The sequence below is a fragment of the Engraulis encrasicolus genome, chromosome 10, assembly GCF_034702125.1.
Source record: "Engraulis encrasicolus isolate BLACKSEA-1 chromosome 10, IST_EnEncr_1.0, whole genome shotgun sequence".
NCBI classification, from domain to species: domain Eukaryota; kingdom Metazoa; phylum Chordata; class Actinopteri; order Clupeiformes; family Engraulidae; genus Engraulis; species Engraulis encrasicolus.
Window position 1 is genome coordinate 25,504,658 of NC_085866.1, and position 16,272 is coordinate 25,520,929.

The 16,272-nt window shown below is 41.3% G+C and overlaps 2 protein-coding genes across 4 annotated transcripts; both read left to right on the plus strand.

Annotated features, from left to right (window-relative positions):
- Positions 1-2,301: 2,301 nt before the first annotated feature.
- rpl10a (ribosomal protein L10a) lies at positions 2,302-6,278 on the plus strand. The gene is made up of 6 exons (XM_063208476.1): positions 2,302-2,391; positions 2,844-2,915; positions 3,177-3,257; positions 3,729-3,877; positions 5,371-5,543; positions 6,054-6,278. The coding sequence occupies exons 1-6, from the start codon at positions 2,387-2,389 to the stop codon at positions 6,222-6,224; spliced, it is 651 nt and encodes a 216-aa protein (XP_063064546.1). The 5' UTR covers positions 2,302-2,386; the 3' UTR covers positions 6,225-6,278.
- Positions 6,279-7,824: 1,546 nt separating this feature from the next.
- si:ch211-163l21.11 (inositol 1,4,5-triphosphate receptor associated 2) lies at positions 7,825-16,062 on the plus strand. 3 transcript variants are annotated; one of them, XM_063209662.1, is made up of 13 exons: positions 7,825-8,054; positions 8,276-8,366; positions 8,619-8,694; positions 9,116-9,143; positions 9,426-9,566; positions 10,287-10,418; positions 10,950-11,100; positions 11,968-12,011; positions 12,255-12,311; positions 12,694-12,845; positions 13,143-13,260; positions 15,275-15,391; positions 15,702-15,799. In XM_063209662.1, the coding sequence occupies exons 1-12, from the start codon at positions 8,043-8,045 to the stop codon at positions 15,365-15,367; spliced, it is 1,095 nt and encodes a 364-aa protein (XP_063065732.1). In that variant the 5' UTR covers positions 7,825-8,042; the 3' UTR covers positions 15,368-15,391; positions 15,702-15,799. The 3 variants fall into 3 exon arrangements, with proteins under 3 accessions (XP_063065732.1, XP_063065730.1, XP_063065731.1); XM_063209660.1 differs by having other exon boundaries at positions 7,826-8,054; positions 13,143-13,283; positions 15,702-16,062; XM_063209661.1 differs by having other exon boundaries at positions 7,826-8,054; positions 12,706-12,845; positions 13,143-13,283; positions 15,702-16,062.
- The last annotated feature ends 210 nt before the right edge of the window (positions 16,063-16,272 follow it).

The following is a 16,272-nucleotide window of genomic DNA, read 5'->3' on the forward strand; positions in this document are numbered from 1 at the left end:
TGTCTGTCATTATTTAATATTTCGCCATTTGTTATATTGCTTCTGCCCTCAGGATATGGCTGTCTCCAATACCATAATGTATCAATATGCTGTGTATTATGCGGTACATTCTATGTAACTTCATATGTATGTTTCTGATGTAAATTAGACCCTCTGAAGAATAATAAAACCCAAAACAGCGGTATATTGATAGTGCCATCTGTTCATCATATTAATTTTACCCCTGTCCTTTTCCATTGTCTTGAATGATTGAATGGGTATCAATCTATGTAGGCTATGTAGGAATTCTGCTTGTAACTGCGCCTTGTAAATAGTTCATTTCTATCGTGATTTTCTGTATTCAACTTATCACAGTTTGAACTTTTAAAAGACTCTCCAAGCAAAAGCAGCCTACGTGGGCCATCAGGACTATTCCATAGCAATCCACAGTGAGTTGTCATTCCAGTCTCGTGTAGGTATGGCTGCTACTGCTAAAAACTTGCAGGCGCAGACGATTTTCAGTGGTCATCGTCCAAACTACCTTGAATGATTATTCTGTTCACATAGCTTACCATATTTGTATTCTGCACATCATGGCTATTAACATTATATAGCTGTACATATTCTGCTCATCCCTTCACTATAGTCAAATTGATCAGGATCTGCCTGATCTCATATGATTTAAGTTTGATGGCAAATGTTGTAAATTGGACTTTATGTAGGTCCGAATGTGTGAGATTGATCACAAAACACTGAACTACGGATACATTCTTGACATACTGCAGGGCTATTCAAATGGAGGCCCTGGGGCCAGATGTGGCCCTTGGATGGCAAGGTTCTGGCCCCCATAAGGTCAGAACAAAATTAAAACATACAGCATTTGTGCTATCTGTGGCCGTGCATAATTTGTGATTACTTCAGGTTGGGGATGTCTCTACTATGCATTCACATGAGAGTGAAATCTTATCTAAAACAGTGTCAGAGTAAATAGGCCATCCTAGGCTTCTAAGAAATAGAAAAGCGAATATCTTTTCTGTCTGAGGTGCTGTTTCCACGTAGCAGGATATTTTTTTTAGCAGGGTATTTTTTTCTCCTGCTACGTGGAAACGCAACATGTGGATAAAAATAAATCCTCCATTGTAACAAATGCGTTTCAGTCCCCTAAATAGGATATTTTTTTGGATTTTAAATATCTGATTCGTGGATACGGAAGGGCAAAACCAATGCAACCAGGAGAAAAAAATTTCCACATATAAAAATATCCAGCTACGTGGAAACGGCACCTGAAAAGTTATCCGCTTGTTTTGCACCCTAACCTCAGACACTGTGCTGCTCGCAGTTATACAGATTCTATGTTCGGCCCCTTCACTAGATGGAATTTGAAAAACTGGCCCTCTGTGACTTTTGATTGAATACACCTGACATATTGTGTTGACGGGTGTCAAATGTCCCCTCCCATCATTTTGCTTGCAGCGTGATAGGTTCTCAGTGTTTATCAACACAGTGTTATGAGAAGGGCAAGACACTGGCAGCCAACCACGTGAGCTCATTTTTTGACCGACAGCGGTTTCCAACAATTAGAGGTTGAGTTGTGCGCAGCTAGGTTCGCACAGTCAGGTTATAAACAAAATTTAGAACCCATGTATAGAGCACTAAAGTAAAATAAATTTGAGACACTGGCATTGTACCAAGTATACTTGTATGTTTTAAAAACAGGGTTCCCACTGGTGCTTGAATTCCTTGAAAGTGCTTGAATTTCAATTAAGTGTTTTCAAGGTTGTGAAAATGCTTGATATTTGTGCCAAGTCACTCTGTAAGCCAAATAGCCTAATAGAAATAAATTGTTCAGGTACATCAAAAATCTGAGGGAGTGAGATATCACACGGAATTTGCCATTCGACACCCTAAAATTGATTAGAATGCAGGAAATTGCATCTTAAAAACACATTTTTTTTTTCTGGGGGAGGACCCCCACACCACCTTTCCGTGATCTATTAAAGGTGCTGGAAAACAGAAATTTTGGTGCTTGAAGGTGCTTGAAAAGTGCTTGAATTTGTTCATGAAAAGGGTGTGGGAACCCTGTAAAAAATCATTTGGATTAATTTGTATGGAGCATAATTAAAGGCCTTCACAGTAATGTACGAAAAACTGAGACTACAAAATCATGATATAACAAAAGCATTTGCAATTTCTTCATTTCTTTTGACCTCACAAAAGTGATGCAGTCATAGCCTTTCTACCTACCTCTATAAATCCTCTCTGATGCAGTGAGGCCTTCACAAGTTTGACTCTACAAACATGGCTGACATCTCGCGCCAGTGCGTGACACCAGAGCTCTATATCACGCGCAACTTCCTCCTGCTCTTCCTCTTTCAAGTCTGTGCGTGGCGTGAGACTACAAGCCAAAATGAGGTGAGAAAGAAATCTACAATATTTTCATTTGAAGGGACATGTTTAAGTTCAAATTTGCACGTACACTTTTAAATTCAGTGTCTTAGCATTATATGGCATGGCGAAACGTAGTCCTTCTTTCCATCACTCAAACTATTAAAAGCCGGGTTGTGCAGAGCTAACAGATGCTAGCTAGCTGGGCTTGCGGACGTCTTACGGATAAAATCTATGTCAATCCTGTATTTAAACTCGTATTAATATGCTTTCAGAATATACATTCTACTATGATGTGGTTTTGTATCGCAATATATCGGACTATTTTCTTCAGATGAGCTTACAATCGAATGCTACCCGACAGCTAGTAACTTTCCGTAGACTGTCATTGAAATTTTCTTAGCACAGTACCACTGGAGTGGCTGGAGGGAGTTACATGTTGAAAGCTTCTAATAACCTTTTTCTTTTTCCCTTTTCAGCAAGGTCTCAAGAGACACATTATATGAAGCCGTCAAGGAGGTGCTGGCTGGCTCCACGGCCAAGACCAGAAAGTAAGCAGACACCTCTCCATCTGTCAAAGTAATGCAGATTTGGCGAATTTGTGCTCGCCACACAATTGTTAAAGAAAATGTGAAATCAATCTTACAATTTGAAATTCCAACCATGTTCAAGACGTTGTGAAATGCAATGCATTATATTGTGCTGCTTGACTCTTTTCTCTATTCAAAGTATGTATCATGTGTATGAATGTCCAATCCATGTTCTAATTTAATACTTGCCTGTTTACTCACCTTGCTTTTTCCCCTGTTTAGGTTCCTGGAGACAGTGGAACTTCAGATTAGCTTGAAGAACTACGATCCCCAGAAGGACAAGCGTTTCTCTGGCACAGTCAGGTTCGGTACCTTATTGTCTCACCCAACTTTCCCCTTGTCCCACATGAACCCAGCTTGACTTTCCTTCCAGCATGGGACATTAGTTAACATAGGATCATCATCATGGTGCATTTGCACAACCAGGCTGGGTCATGGAAACGGGCAGGGGCGAACTGTTCTGGGTAGTCTGACTGAGCCTACCCCTCCTGGGTTGGCGAAGCAGACGGACCCCTACCCTGGGTCTTAAAACATGAGGGGAGGTGGAGGGTGACTGGGCCTAAAAAACCCATATGACCCCGACGCCGACCATTTAAATATGATTGTGTAAAGTCTGTGCTATCGACTGGACACCAGCTGAGGTGGTATGGGTAAGGCTTCTGCTTTTACTGCCTTGTTGGGGTTTGGAATGACGATGCTTTTGCTATAGTTTTTTCTTTCCTCCCTCTTCTGATGTTTTACTCAACGGTGCCCCTCATCTCTCTCCCCTGATAGGCTGAAGACCACTCCACGCCCCAAGTTCTCAGTGTGCGTCCTTGGTGACCAGCAGCATTGTGATGAGGCCAAGGCCGCCGAGATGCCCCACATGGACATCGAGGCCCTCAAGAAGCTCAACAAGAACAAGAAGCTGGTCAAGAAGCTCGGTGGGTGTACACTGCTTGAAACACCTGGGGAGTGTTCCAAGAACTTGGGGTGCGTTTTTCGACAGTCGTTGCTAACCGAGTTGGCAACTTACTTGGTTGTAATTCAATTTCCCATTGTCAACTTCAGTGTTTCCCACAGAAATTTTGGAAACTATGGGGGCAGCCGGGATTTTTTTTTGGGGGGGGGGGGTGGGGGGCTTTTCACGGGCCTTTTTTTTTGGGGGGGGGGGGTTATTCACGCAGTGTAAATGCAAAATGGCAAAACAATGAGTACAGTATGACATTGGCGCATGGAGAAACTATAGGCCTACGCCTACATTTCAGCCATTTATATTTTGAGAAATAAGGCTACATAATACACATGCAGGGGTCTATGTAATGAAAAAAATAATAAAACAAAATAGGAGCAGAGATAAGAATTTAAGATTGCTGTGAAATTGTTAACGCATAAACAAAAAGGGTCTAAGAGGGTAGGCTATGCCTTTTCCCCACACACACAGTCTCCTCTGCCTTGTCAACGAAGGCCTGTCACCTAACTCATTACAACTTTAAAACAAAGCCTGGGGAGTGTTAGTAAACTCATCCCAACTGTCCCTTCTCGGAAGTTTTTTTTTTTTATTGCTCCCAAACCCAAGTTAACTACAACAACTTGACAAGGCTTTTGATCCCTCTCTCTTTCAAGCACTTGTGGTTTTCTCTATAGGGTGTATTTACTCCAGGAGGAAAATGCGAAGGAAATCGTAATTGAAATCGCTTTTAACAAACACGGAAATCGTAAAAAAAAAAAAAAGTAAAAAAAAAAAATTTTTTTTTTTTTTTTTAATTACATTTTCGGAAACTATGGCGGCCAAATTTAAACTATGGCGGGCCGCCATAGTTTCCTCAATGTATGGGAAACACTGAACTTACTAAGTTGCTAACTGGCAATGACACTGTCGAGAAACGGGTTCTTAGCTAAGTAGGCTAGTAATCCAGGTTGAGGTAGTGGTAAATAATCTAATACAAGAACTGGGAGGTTTTTTTGTTTTTTTTTGTTTTTTAATGAAATGACACCCATGGATGGGCGGTCCATTAGCAGATTTACCACTTCATAGAGGTCAACTTAGCCAGGTATATCACTTAGCCATGTTCTTGGAATACCTCCCAATATAATGGCTGCGTTTGTGTACATGCACACACTTGGAACATATTTCCCCCAATTCAGATGAGTGATTACAAAACCCTCCACATCATGAAACTACCAGGCTGATATAAACAAGGATACAAATACTAAGTTTATTTTCAAAATATGACTGCATGGGGAAATAAGTATTGGTGAAGCATGTATTTGTTTAGTAAATTGGTAGTGATTAAGATGGTCAATCTGAAGTAAATTATCCATTGATTCAATGATATGACCCATCACATGCTGTTTGACGTTGATGTGACCCTACACTTCAAAGTACCATTCCTATGTATATTAATTTCCTGTTTGTTTCTCTCCCTCTCCTCAGCTAAGAAGTACGACGCTTTCCTGGCCTCAGAGTCTCTGATTAAGCAGATCCCACGTATCCTGGGCCCCGGGCTGAACAAGGCCGGCAAATTCCCCTCCCTGCTCACCCACAACGAGAACCTCAACACCAAAGTCGATGAGGTCAAGTCCACCATCAAGTTCCAGATGAAGAAGGTAAATTAATACCCAATATACTGTGTATTGTACATGTTATTTATGATTGTGCATGCATACACGTCACATAGTGATGCATTCAGCTGAGCGGTTGGTATCTGAAGAATGTAAATTGATACTCCTTGTACTCTCCGTGGGGTACATGTTATGATTGTGCATGCATTCAGCTGTGTATTTTGTAAGGTTCATCGCTCAGCTGTTTTGGAAAGTTGTGCATACTTATAGTACTGCCAACCAAGGCTCTAAATTAACACCAGCTAACTGGCTAAATTCTGGTGAAACTGCAATTTGGCTGGTAGAAAAGAACTTACTATCCACTGTACTTACTATCCATTAGTAAATGTGTGTTTGGCTAGTAAGATTAACATCCACTAGCCATTTTGGCTGGTGATAAAAGTTAATTTGGAGCCCTGCTGGACATTAAAAAGAGAAACATTTAATTTAGCCAATTAAAAAAAAAAAGCGTGCCGTGTGATTGACAGACCTCCTACTTTGCTTGGTCACCTGTAGGTGCTGTGTCTGGCGGTGGCTGTGGGTCACGTGAAGATGACTGAGGACGAGCTGGTCTACAACATCCACCTGGCAGTCAACTTCCTGGTGTCCCTGCTGAAGAAGAATTGGCAGAACGTGAGGGCGCTCTACATCAAGAGCACCATGGGAAAGCCCCAGCGACTCTACTAGAGACTACTTGGGACTGCTGCTGCTTTTCTATTAATAAAATGTGGAGAGATCCAAGCTACTGTGTTTGTCCTCCTTTCCTGACACATTGGTCGAACATGGTGCAATTTCATATGGTTTATGTGGAACAGGACAGTCAATGTTGTAGGGAGTGTGTTAGTGAGTACCTGTGATGGAAGATTTTAAAGTATGTGGAACTTTGTCAGATGGACTGCTTTTTGACGATTCACCCCTTTTTTTGTGTGCTGACATTTTGGCAATAGGCCTAGTGCCGAAACGTCAGCACACACAACAAATAAAGTGGTTAATCAGGAAAGAGCAGTGTGTCTTGCTCTTCCATACTGATAACTGATGACTGAAATGCTGCACCTGCTAAAAAAAAAACTTTCGAGGTCCCTCGCCAAACTGTTAAACCATGACGAGGACAGAAGAATGTTCAATCTTTCATAAAGATGTGGTATAACAGTTAACCTCTATGTAATGCAATATCAAGGGTTTTAATTAATGACTTAGTACTCTTATTGGTTTTAAAATATTACGTTTATATTTGTATACCGGTACATGGAATAGATTAACTGGCATGTACTCCTTACCATTGATTAAGTTGCATAAATGCAAAGGGATGAGATTAGGCTCCTGTCCTGCAGTGGTTATCTACAAAGCAAACATGCTGAAGTGTTTTGAGGGTAGGCTAATATTTTTAATACTGTGACAGAAAAAAACATGCCAGGGATGAGGAACCTTTGTCTCGGAGTCGGAACATTTACAGCCATTGAGGCTCTTATCTGGCCCCTGACATTTTAATGTGTAGCTCCACACAATATTTTGTAAGGGAACCTCAATTACATTTACAATACAATTTAAGTTATTTGTGTTGTAAATGTAATTGAGGTTCCCTTACATAATACAGGACCTAGAGAAGATGGCTTCTGCTATAAAGCTGTCCGCCATCAATACAGGCCTAAAGCGCAGGGGGAAATCCTGGTCTGTGTTCATAGCACGGCCCTTGGAGGAATTTTAAGTGGCCCTTTTATTTTTTTATTTGAATGAAAGCTTCCCCACCCCTGATTTATAGGCTACATAAAGGTGGATGGATATTCTGTCATTCTGAATTTACAGTGATGGGATATAACACTGCAAAGCTTACTGCACTTTGGTCAGACCAGGCAATATTAGTTTTCAACATTTCAGAATGGGCTTCATAGTTGCAATGCCTACTCTGGCCACCATCCTACATACTTCTATATTTAAAAAATGGCACAGTATCCCACGCACACACAGCTGAGGCGCGCGTGTGTTTGTTATGACATACATGCGAGGTATTTCAGGCCGCGAGTGAGGTGTGTAACCTCTGAAGGTGTACCTGACTGGGTTTATGTCCTCAGCCACTAATGAGCTTATGTGTCAATGTAACAGGGTGAATGGCTACTGGAACCAGCGGGATCAAGGCAACTAACCGTAACGTTGTAGCGACACCGTTTCCTCCTCAGTTATTTTGCCAACAAAGTTGCGGCTCCAAAATGAGGATATCAAAATGCTGACTCCATGGAGCGCGGGAAGGCTTGATGCACACACCTCTTCTCCAGGTAGGGTAGGGTAGACCTGCGTTAGCACGATTTCACTCACATGCATTGAGTTTCTTAGGTCAAGTGAAATATTAAATGTAAACAAATGTATGGAGAGGGGCATTTCAGTTATTGAAACTTGCATGTTTATTATGCTGAAAGGGTCGCTGTCAAAATAATTAAATGTAAAAAATAAACTCTTCCATACAGCTCTTCTGTTGTGATGCCTCTGCATGTTTACCTGTTATGAGATGCAATGAGTTTAAAGGTGAGTCTGTGACATTCAAAGGGCCTTCAAGACCATTCTTTTTTAATTATTTTAGTTTATAATGTGTATGAAAAATCACTCCATGGCAAAATGTCTTCAAATTGTTGTGTGTTGTGTGGTTAATTTCATGAAATGTGGCACCCATCCAGTAATAGCTCCAATTACATAACACTGTAGCTTTATGCTATTTAAGTCAATACCCATCTCTCATCTTCCCCCAGCGACAGAGCAGCATTGCCAAACCATTGCCACCACCATTGCCTTTGGATAACACCACACCTGCACTCAGCAGCGAAGACGACAGTGAAGATGGTCAGTTTACAAATCAATTTAAGTCATTCAAAAGCAAGCAACATTCAGAATGTTCTTTAAAACAATACAGTATGTATTTATGTGTTTACATTATTCACCTGCATATCAGCATGCAATATGTCTTCAAGATGATCTCATTCCCTTTTCAAACACACACACGCACACAATTTGAGAGTAAATGTGGTGTATACAGGATGTATGCAGAATGGTGTGTTGTTTTTGTCCACTTCATTCTGCATTTCCCCTGTGCAGAAGAAAATGCGTTGCAAGAAGGCCTGATTGCCTCGCTCAACCAACTCTCCATCCTCGAACGCCTTGGCCCAACCAGGTAACTTACACACCCGGCAGGCAGGCAGGCACTGGTTGTGTCTAACACCACCAATTAACCCATTGTACGGTAGCCTGGACACATATACGCTGCATTCAAGTTCTTGAGATTTGAGGGTTTTAAAAAAATATATATGGGTATTTTAGAGCCGAATTAACACATTCCAATGCAAAATGAGGGTCCCAGCTTTTAAATGCAACTTATTTCATGTTTGTATGTGCTTCGGTGGTTGAGATGTATAGGATTTAATAGGCAGAGGGCACCCTTTCTCAAAAAGGGCTTAGGCTAAAATGGGTTAAGATACAACGGGGTTCTCTATTGTAAATTATACTACTATTTACAGTTCACATATCGATAAGATTTGCTAATGCATTTCATTAAGTGTTGACCTTCGTCTGTGATCTCTGTGCTTCCGTTATAGCGACGAGATGACTGAAGGAGAAGTGGAGGTAAGATGCTCACATTCACTGAGTGAACAGGTCATTATATGCCTGTGAATAGAGTTTGCATAGAAATGTGTAGAATGCACTGTATGTATGTAACGATGTTAACAATGAAAATAAGAGCTATGTTTGCGGATCTGTGTATGTAATTCTTTCTCTTTGTCTATTCATCTTTCTCTACGTCTTTTTATCCCTTTCCATTGCTTTCTTCGTTTTGTTTCTCTCTCTCTCTCTCTCTCTCTCTCTCTCTCTCTCTCTCTCTCTCTCTCTCTCTCTCTCTCCCCGCAGTGTGCGTTCTCTCAGCTGGCTCTAGCGTTCCGCTGTGACCAGTACACTCTTGACCAGCGTCTTCAGGCTGAGGAGCACGCTCGCAACAAGGCAGAGGAGAACATGACGCTGGAGCTGCAGAGGGGCAAGGAGGCAATAGAGGTATCTGGACCGGGGCAGATAGAAGGCAATAAGAGGTATCTGGATTGGGGCAGGGGGGCAGAGGAGGCAATAGAGGTATCTGGACTGGGGCAGGGAGGCAATAGAGGTATCTGGACCAGGGCAGATAGGTGCATACATAGGCGTACCTTACCAGGGTTAAAAAGACCAAAGTATATGGAAGTCATTGTGCACAAGCCTTCAGTTGCCCAGGTGCAGGTGTGAGGCAGGAAAACTTGATCAATACTAAAAGTTCAGAAAACACAGCACACTGAGTACTCTTGATTTTGTATTTCTTAGAACAGTATTCAGTGTGCTGTGCTTTCTGAACTTTTAGTACGTAGGGTCAAAGAGTTATTTGGTCAGGGGCAAAGGTAAAAGTTGCCTGGTGTGGGGCAAAGAGGGCTATAGTTCACAAGCACAAGTGGCAAGAAGGTCACTGATATATTAGGTCTTGTGCAGGGATGCTGCATGGCATCAAGTGATTTTTTTTTATTTTTTAAGTTGGCCTATTTTTAGCGATCTCATGGGGTACATGAATAATGTTTCATCTTTGGAAAAAGTGCATAAGCTTCTCCACACGCGTTAAGTTTCACTTTTTGTTGTCGCTGTGTGTGTGTGTGTGTGTGTGTGTGTGTGTGTGTGTGTGTGTGTGTGTGTGTGTGTGTGTGTGTGTGTGTGTGTGTGTGTGTGTGTGTGTGTGTGTGTCACTGTGCTTCTCAGGCTCTGAAGGTCTTGTGTCTGGACAGCGAGCGCTACAAGGCGCTGCAGAAACTGGACTTGACTCTGGACATCCTGGCCGGCACCATGGAGCAGGTGGCCAGGACAGCAGAGGTGCTGGGGGCCGTGCATCAGGTATTACATTACATTACATTACATTTGGCAGACGCTTTTTGGCAGACGCTTTTCAACCAGACGTGCTGGCGGCTGTATATCAGGTACGTAAATGATGGATACCAACTCATTCACTCATTCTTCCATTGGTTTGCTCATTCATTCATTCATTCATTCATTCATTCATTCATTCATTCATTCATTCATTCATTCATTCATTCATTCATTCATTCATCAGTTCATTCATTTCATATATTAAATTGAGAATAATGCTTCAAATAATATAACTATACTATACTATAAACTATGTGCAAACTAAGAACATCAGTCGGGTGGCTAAAATTGAAATGGTAGAAATAGAAATAGGTGTTGGTAGAATTTAACTTGCGGCAACACTGTGTGCGTGTGTGCATGCTTGTGTGTGAGTGTTCGTGTGTGTGTGTGTGTGTGTGTGTGTGTGTGTGTGTGTGTGTGTGTGTGTGTGTGTGTGTGTGTGTGTGTGTGTGTGTGTGTGTGTGTGTGTGTGTGTGTGTGTGTGTGTGTGTGTTTTAGGAGGCCAAGGTGAGCCGGGCGGTGGACGTGATGTTGGCCCACGTGGAGAACATGCGCCAGCGTCATGACCGGCACTGTGCCGAGCTGGAGGAGACCCGGAAGCTGATAGGCAGCAGCGCGTCATGTGACCAGCCCCTGCCCGAACTGAGAGGTGAGTCTTACAGTACAGTACAGTGGAACTGAATAGAGATTAAGTATTTTATTCATCTTGAAGGAAGCTACCGGATAGTCACCAGTAATAGGGCTGCACGATTGTGGAAAACATGATACGATAATCACGATTATTTGGGTCAAAATTGAAATCACAATTATTTTGTGCAGAATCTACAATCACAAAATGAAAAATAAGTAAGAATGTATTGTACATAAGGGATGAACAAAATAAAACTGAATTGTAATAATTATGTAAAAGACAATCGCGTAAAGCTCAGGTGGCCCTACAGATTTTTGTCCAGAAATACCAGCCTGTCAACATGTTCTGGCTTCAAGGACACCTGGAGGCATATTGCCCCCTGTGCTGTCACGATGAAATCGCCATGGCCACAATTTTCAATCGCTGTGCCAAAAATCGTGACTTTTGATTCATTTAGATCAATTGTGCAGCCGTACGTAGTGGTAATCAGGTCATTCCTGCATAGGCAAGTCTTTCCATATGGCCCAAAGCCTAGACCTGGCCCTACACATTTATGCGGAGGTGTCAAAAATTAAAGTACAATTACATTTGTGGTGTAATTACAACACTAGCACATGGCATTACATAGCTGTTACACAATCATTCCATAATGAGATAGACAGACTGTGTTGTTACTGAAAAACACTGAAAACCTAACAAGGACCCATGCCAAACTTGATCCAATCAGTGCAGAGTTAGCTGATCGTAAGACAAGTACACAGGTCTACTGGTTACTCAGATAAATGACTTGTGTTGGAAGGAAATTGTGTTTCTTTTTTTTACTTTTACATTTACTTTTGACACCTACACACCCATGTTCGTCTTTTTCTTTTGTTTCCTTTCCAGAGGAGATGGAAATACGACTGAGGACTAACAAAGACCCAGGAAGGGTAACTATACTGTGTGCGTGTGTGCGTGCATGTGTGACTTGACTTGACTTGACTTGTCTTAACTATCCCGTATGATTCTTAGATTTTGGTCTGCACAAACTACAAAATGCATAATAATAGAAGATGCAGGTCCCTTACTTTGCTAAGATAATATATAACACGTTAGTCTCATACAAAGTGCAAGATGTGGTGAAATTAATGTTTCTTCATTCAATTTTGTGCCCTTTTCTTTGTTTATTTCAGTTCAGATTGATGCGCCGAATCAGTTCTTCTGTAATTACAAAGGAGACCCTATGCCAGGTACGATTCAAATGAGACACTTCAAACCCACATGATGACCCAATACTTGAGTTGATGACATGATTATACCCAAACAGGGCGCTAAATTAGCTCTTTTCATCACCAACCAAAAAGGATAGTAGATGTTAATCTTACTAGCCAAATACACACACACACACTAATGGGTCAAAGTGGCTAGTAAGTTGGTCTTTCCTACCATCCAAACTGAGATTTCACCAGCATTTGGTCGGTTGGCTGGTGTTCATTTAGAGTACTGTGCCCGACCACCATTTTATACAGTATAATCAGGGTAACATTTTCATTACCTTTGTTCAACTGTGTCTGTATCCGCATCTTTGTTTACCTGTATCTTTGGTTATCTGTATTTGTGAATTTTATTAAGTTACGCGAGCAGGAGGCGAAGATGAGGAATGAAGCGGAAGAGAAGTTCACCAAGAGACCTTCAGTCCTGATGCAGAGATCTGAGTCCGAACCCCAGGCCCTTGCTGCCATGTCCAAAATAGAGGATGAGGAGAGCGTACCTGTAGAGGACAGGTAGTGTGTGTGGGTGGAGGGTGGGTAGCATCCTTTATAATTCTATGAAGAGGCGTGTTCAAAGCAGTGACTTGGTTTAAGCACAGACGTTCTATTTATATTGGGACTAAGAAAATGTTTTGTTTAAACTTCGGCACAACCTTTTCTGGCCTCGACCAGTAGCAAACCAAGGGAGGCGGGTCAACCATGCCATTTGGGAAACGTTAATTATTGTGCTCTAGAGTCTAGGTCAGACCGAGTCTCAAAGAGATTTGAAAGTCGATGATAATCAGGCTACTGTCCTCCTTGTCCCTTTAGTTGTAAGCACCATGATATACCTGTAGAGGGTGCTCCCGAGCCTGAACCAGCCCCATCAGCCCCCAGCCCTCCTCCTGCCTCCTGCTCGCCTCCCCCCGCCGTCTGCAAACATGACGAGGTAATCCCAAAGATGCCCATCAGGTAGGCACAAACATCTCTACCAGCACAGGTAGACAGAAGCACTTGAAATACAACAGAATGGTTGAGCTACCTCATGTGTAGATTTCTGTACAGAATAACACGCTTCTACTATAAAATCTCAACACTGTGTGATTACTTTTTGTTTGGATGAGCTTTGTATGGATTTTCATATAATAATTTAGAAAGTAGGTTCACCATAGACTGCTGTACTACCATCCGGTCATCTAAACCACATCCTGAAAAACTTAAAACTTTAAATACACATTGTAGATGATTAGGTATGTATATGTTGTACAGTCCCAGGAAAAAGTTTGTGCGCCCTTTGAAATTTCTTACCTTTCTGTCAAAATTGGTCATAAAACATGGTCTGATCTTCCCGGAAATCACAAGAAGGAACAGCCAGAGTCTGCTTTAACTAATTCAACCCAAACATTTACAAGTTTTCATATTTTCATTGGCCATAAGATGTAAACATTCACAGGACAGCAAGGCATAAGTAAGTACACCCTTGCATTCAATAGGTTTTAACCCTAAGTTAGTCGCAATAACATCAACCAGATGTTTCCTGTAGTTGCAGATCAGATTAACAAAACAATCTGGATGTATCTGGTCTCTCTCTTCTTTAGAAAACTGCCTCTCGTCAGCAAGGTTTGTGGGATGTCTGGAGTGCATAGCTTTCTTGACTTCATGCCATATAATCTCAATTGTTTTTCGTCAGGGCTCTGACTGGGCTATTCCAGAATGTGTATTTCATTATTATGAAGCCATTCTAAAGTCGATTTGCTTCTAAAGTATGGGTTGTTGTCACATTTCAGCACCCATCCTCTTGTGTGCTTCGACTGTGTGACAGACTACCTCACTTTTTTCTGTAAAATATCTTGATAAACTTCTGAGTTCATTGTTCCACTGATAATAGCAAACTGAAAAGGGCCTGAGACACCAAGGTAGCGACATATAATGATGCTCCCGCCACCATACTCAAAGGTGGAGATGATGTTTTGGTGAAGATGTGGTTCTCCAATTCTCCTCCAAACATGACATTGTGTGTTCCCCTGAACAATTCAACTTTGGTTTCAACGTTGGTCTACAAGAATATTTTGCAGCAATTTTATGAAGCATATAAATGCTTTTTCGCAAACCTCAAAGGTTCAGCAATATTTTTTTGGACAGAAACCCCATTAATTTTAGATTGGCAGCATGAATCCCATTTTTAGCTATTCTTGGTTACATCTCCTCTTCTGAGTATGGTGGCCGGAGCATCATTATATGCGGCTACCTTGCTGCCTCAAGCCCTTGACAGTTTGCTATTACCAGTGAAACAATGAACTCAAGTTTACTGTGATATTTTACAGAAAAAAAACGTGAGGAAGTCTGTCACACAGTTGAAGCACAGAAGACTATGGGTGCTGAAATGTGACAACAACCCATACTTTAGAAGCAAATCGACTTTAGAATGGCTTCATAATAATGAAATACACATTCTGGAATAGCCCAGTCAAAGCCCTGACAAAAAACAATTGAGATTATATGGCATGAAGTCAAGAAAGCTATGCACTCCAGATATCCCACAAACCTTGCTGACGAGAGGCAGTTCTCTAAAGAAGAGGGAGACAAGATACAAACAGATCGTTTTGTTAATCTGATCTGCAACTACAGGACAAGTCTGGTCGATGATATTGCAACTAACTGAGGGTTAAAACCTACTTAATGCAAGGGTGTACTTACTTATGCCTTGCTGTCCTGTGAATGTTATGGCCTTATGGCCAATAAAAATATGATAACGTGTAAATGTTTGGGTGGAATTAATTAAAGCAGACTCTGATTGTTCCTTCTTGAGATTTCTGGGAAGATCAGACCATGTTTTATGATCAATTTTGACAGAAATGTAAGAAATTTCAAAGGGTGTACAAACTTTTTCCTGGGACTGTATATGCTGTATGCACTGTACATTGGTATATGTTGTATTCATATGTGGCATATGTTGTGTCCAGACCATCCGCCCAGAGGGTTCTAAGAAAAAGGCAAAGGAGCAGAACCGAGCTGGAAGGGTTCTGGTCCAGAGGAAGAAGAGAAAGACAAAGTGACTGCACCACTGGTAACTCCAGTCCGTAAGTGACATCACTAGCAACTCAAGTATTGGTCCATATACTGTGCTATCTATTTTACAAGTATCAGTGTGTCCAGTGTGCTGTGTCACCTCGTGATTGCATTATTATACTGTAAATATACCTTGCAGACTTGTGGGTTGACAGGGGATGAAAGACATTGTGTTTGGCTTGGCCATGTACCATGAATTTATCACTAGAACCATAACCTAGTCCTTTGCCTGGACATTGCCATAAGGCCTTATGAATTGATATTGCATAACTTTTAAGTACACATCATCAGTAATAATTTGCCTCATATGTTTTTCCTCAGGTTCGCTGGCCTCTTGGGCAGACAGCGCCTCCCTGTGCACTGGCTTTATCACTGCCGCTGGATCCTCACCTGCGTCTACCTCGCTATTCTCGTGTCCATCGTACTGCTAGCTATGTTCTTCTGGTTTCTGCGAATGCCTGTTCTTTGGATGTGACAACACGTTTTATTTTACTTAACTGTTTAGCACCACACAGGAACGCCTATTTTTCTACACATATTGTTAAGTTGAATGGGTTCTCAGTTATTAAAAAAAACTATACAGGGTAATGTATTTATTTGTGTTTGTTTGACAATGATTTTAACAAATTGTCAGTGTTAATAAAGTCTTTGGATAAAGATGCTTTCTTCTTTACTAATGTGAAATCAGGGTACATGTTTCATTAAGTGTACACAACATAAAGGTATAATGTGCTTAAGAGCTTAAACTATCCCTTTTCTTGTGCACATCTTTCATACAGTATATCTTGATTGTAAATGCCAAAGTCTATGAATAGATGACAACTGATGTCACTGGTCATCCAACTGCTTATTTTAAGAAATATGATAAATTTAGCCTGGCAGACCGAAACAT

What these genes read in the sequence shown, in the direction of transcription:
- rpl10a (XM_063208476.1), top strand. An exon ending in CGTTTCTCTGGCACAGTCAG is followed by an intron (nt 3,258 to 3,728) that starts GTTCGGTACCTT and finishes CTCCCCTGATAG; the next exon opens with GCTGAAGACCACTCCACGCC. An exon ending in GAAGCTGGTCAAGAAGCTCG is followed by an intron (nt 3,878 to 5,370) that starts GTGGGTGTACAC and finishes CCCTCTCCTCAG; the next exon opens with CTAAGAAGTACGACGCTTTC.
- si:ch211-163l21.11 (XM_063209660.1), top strand. An exon ending in TGACTGAAGGAGAAGTGGAG is followed by an intron (nt 9,144 to 9,425) that starts GTAAGATGCTCA and finishes CTCTCCCCGCAG; the next exon opens with TGTGCGTTCTCTCAGCTGGC. An exon ending in CTAACAAAGACCCAGGAAGG is followed by an intron (nt 12,012 to 12,254) that starts GTAACTATACTG and finishes TGTTTATTTCAG; the next exon opens with TTCAGATTGATGCGCCGAAT.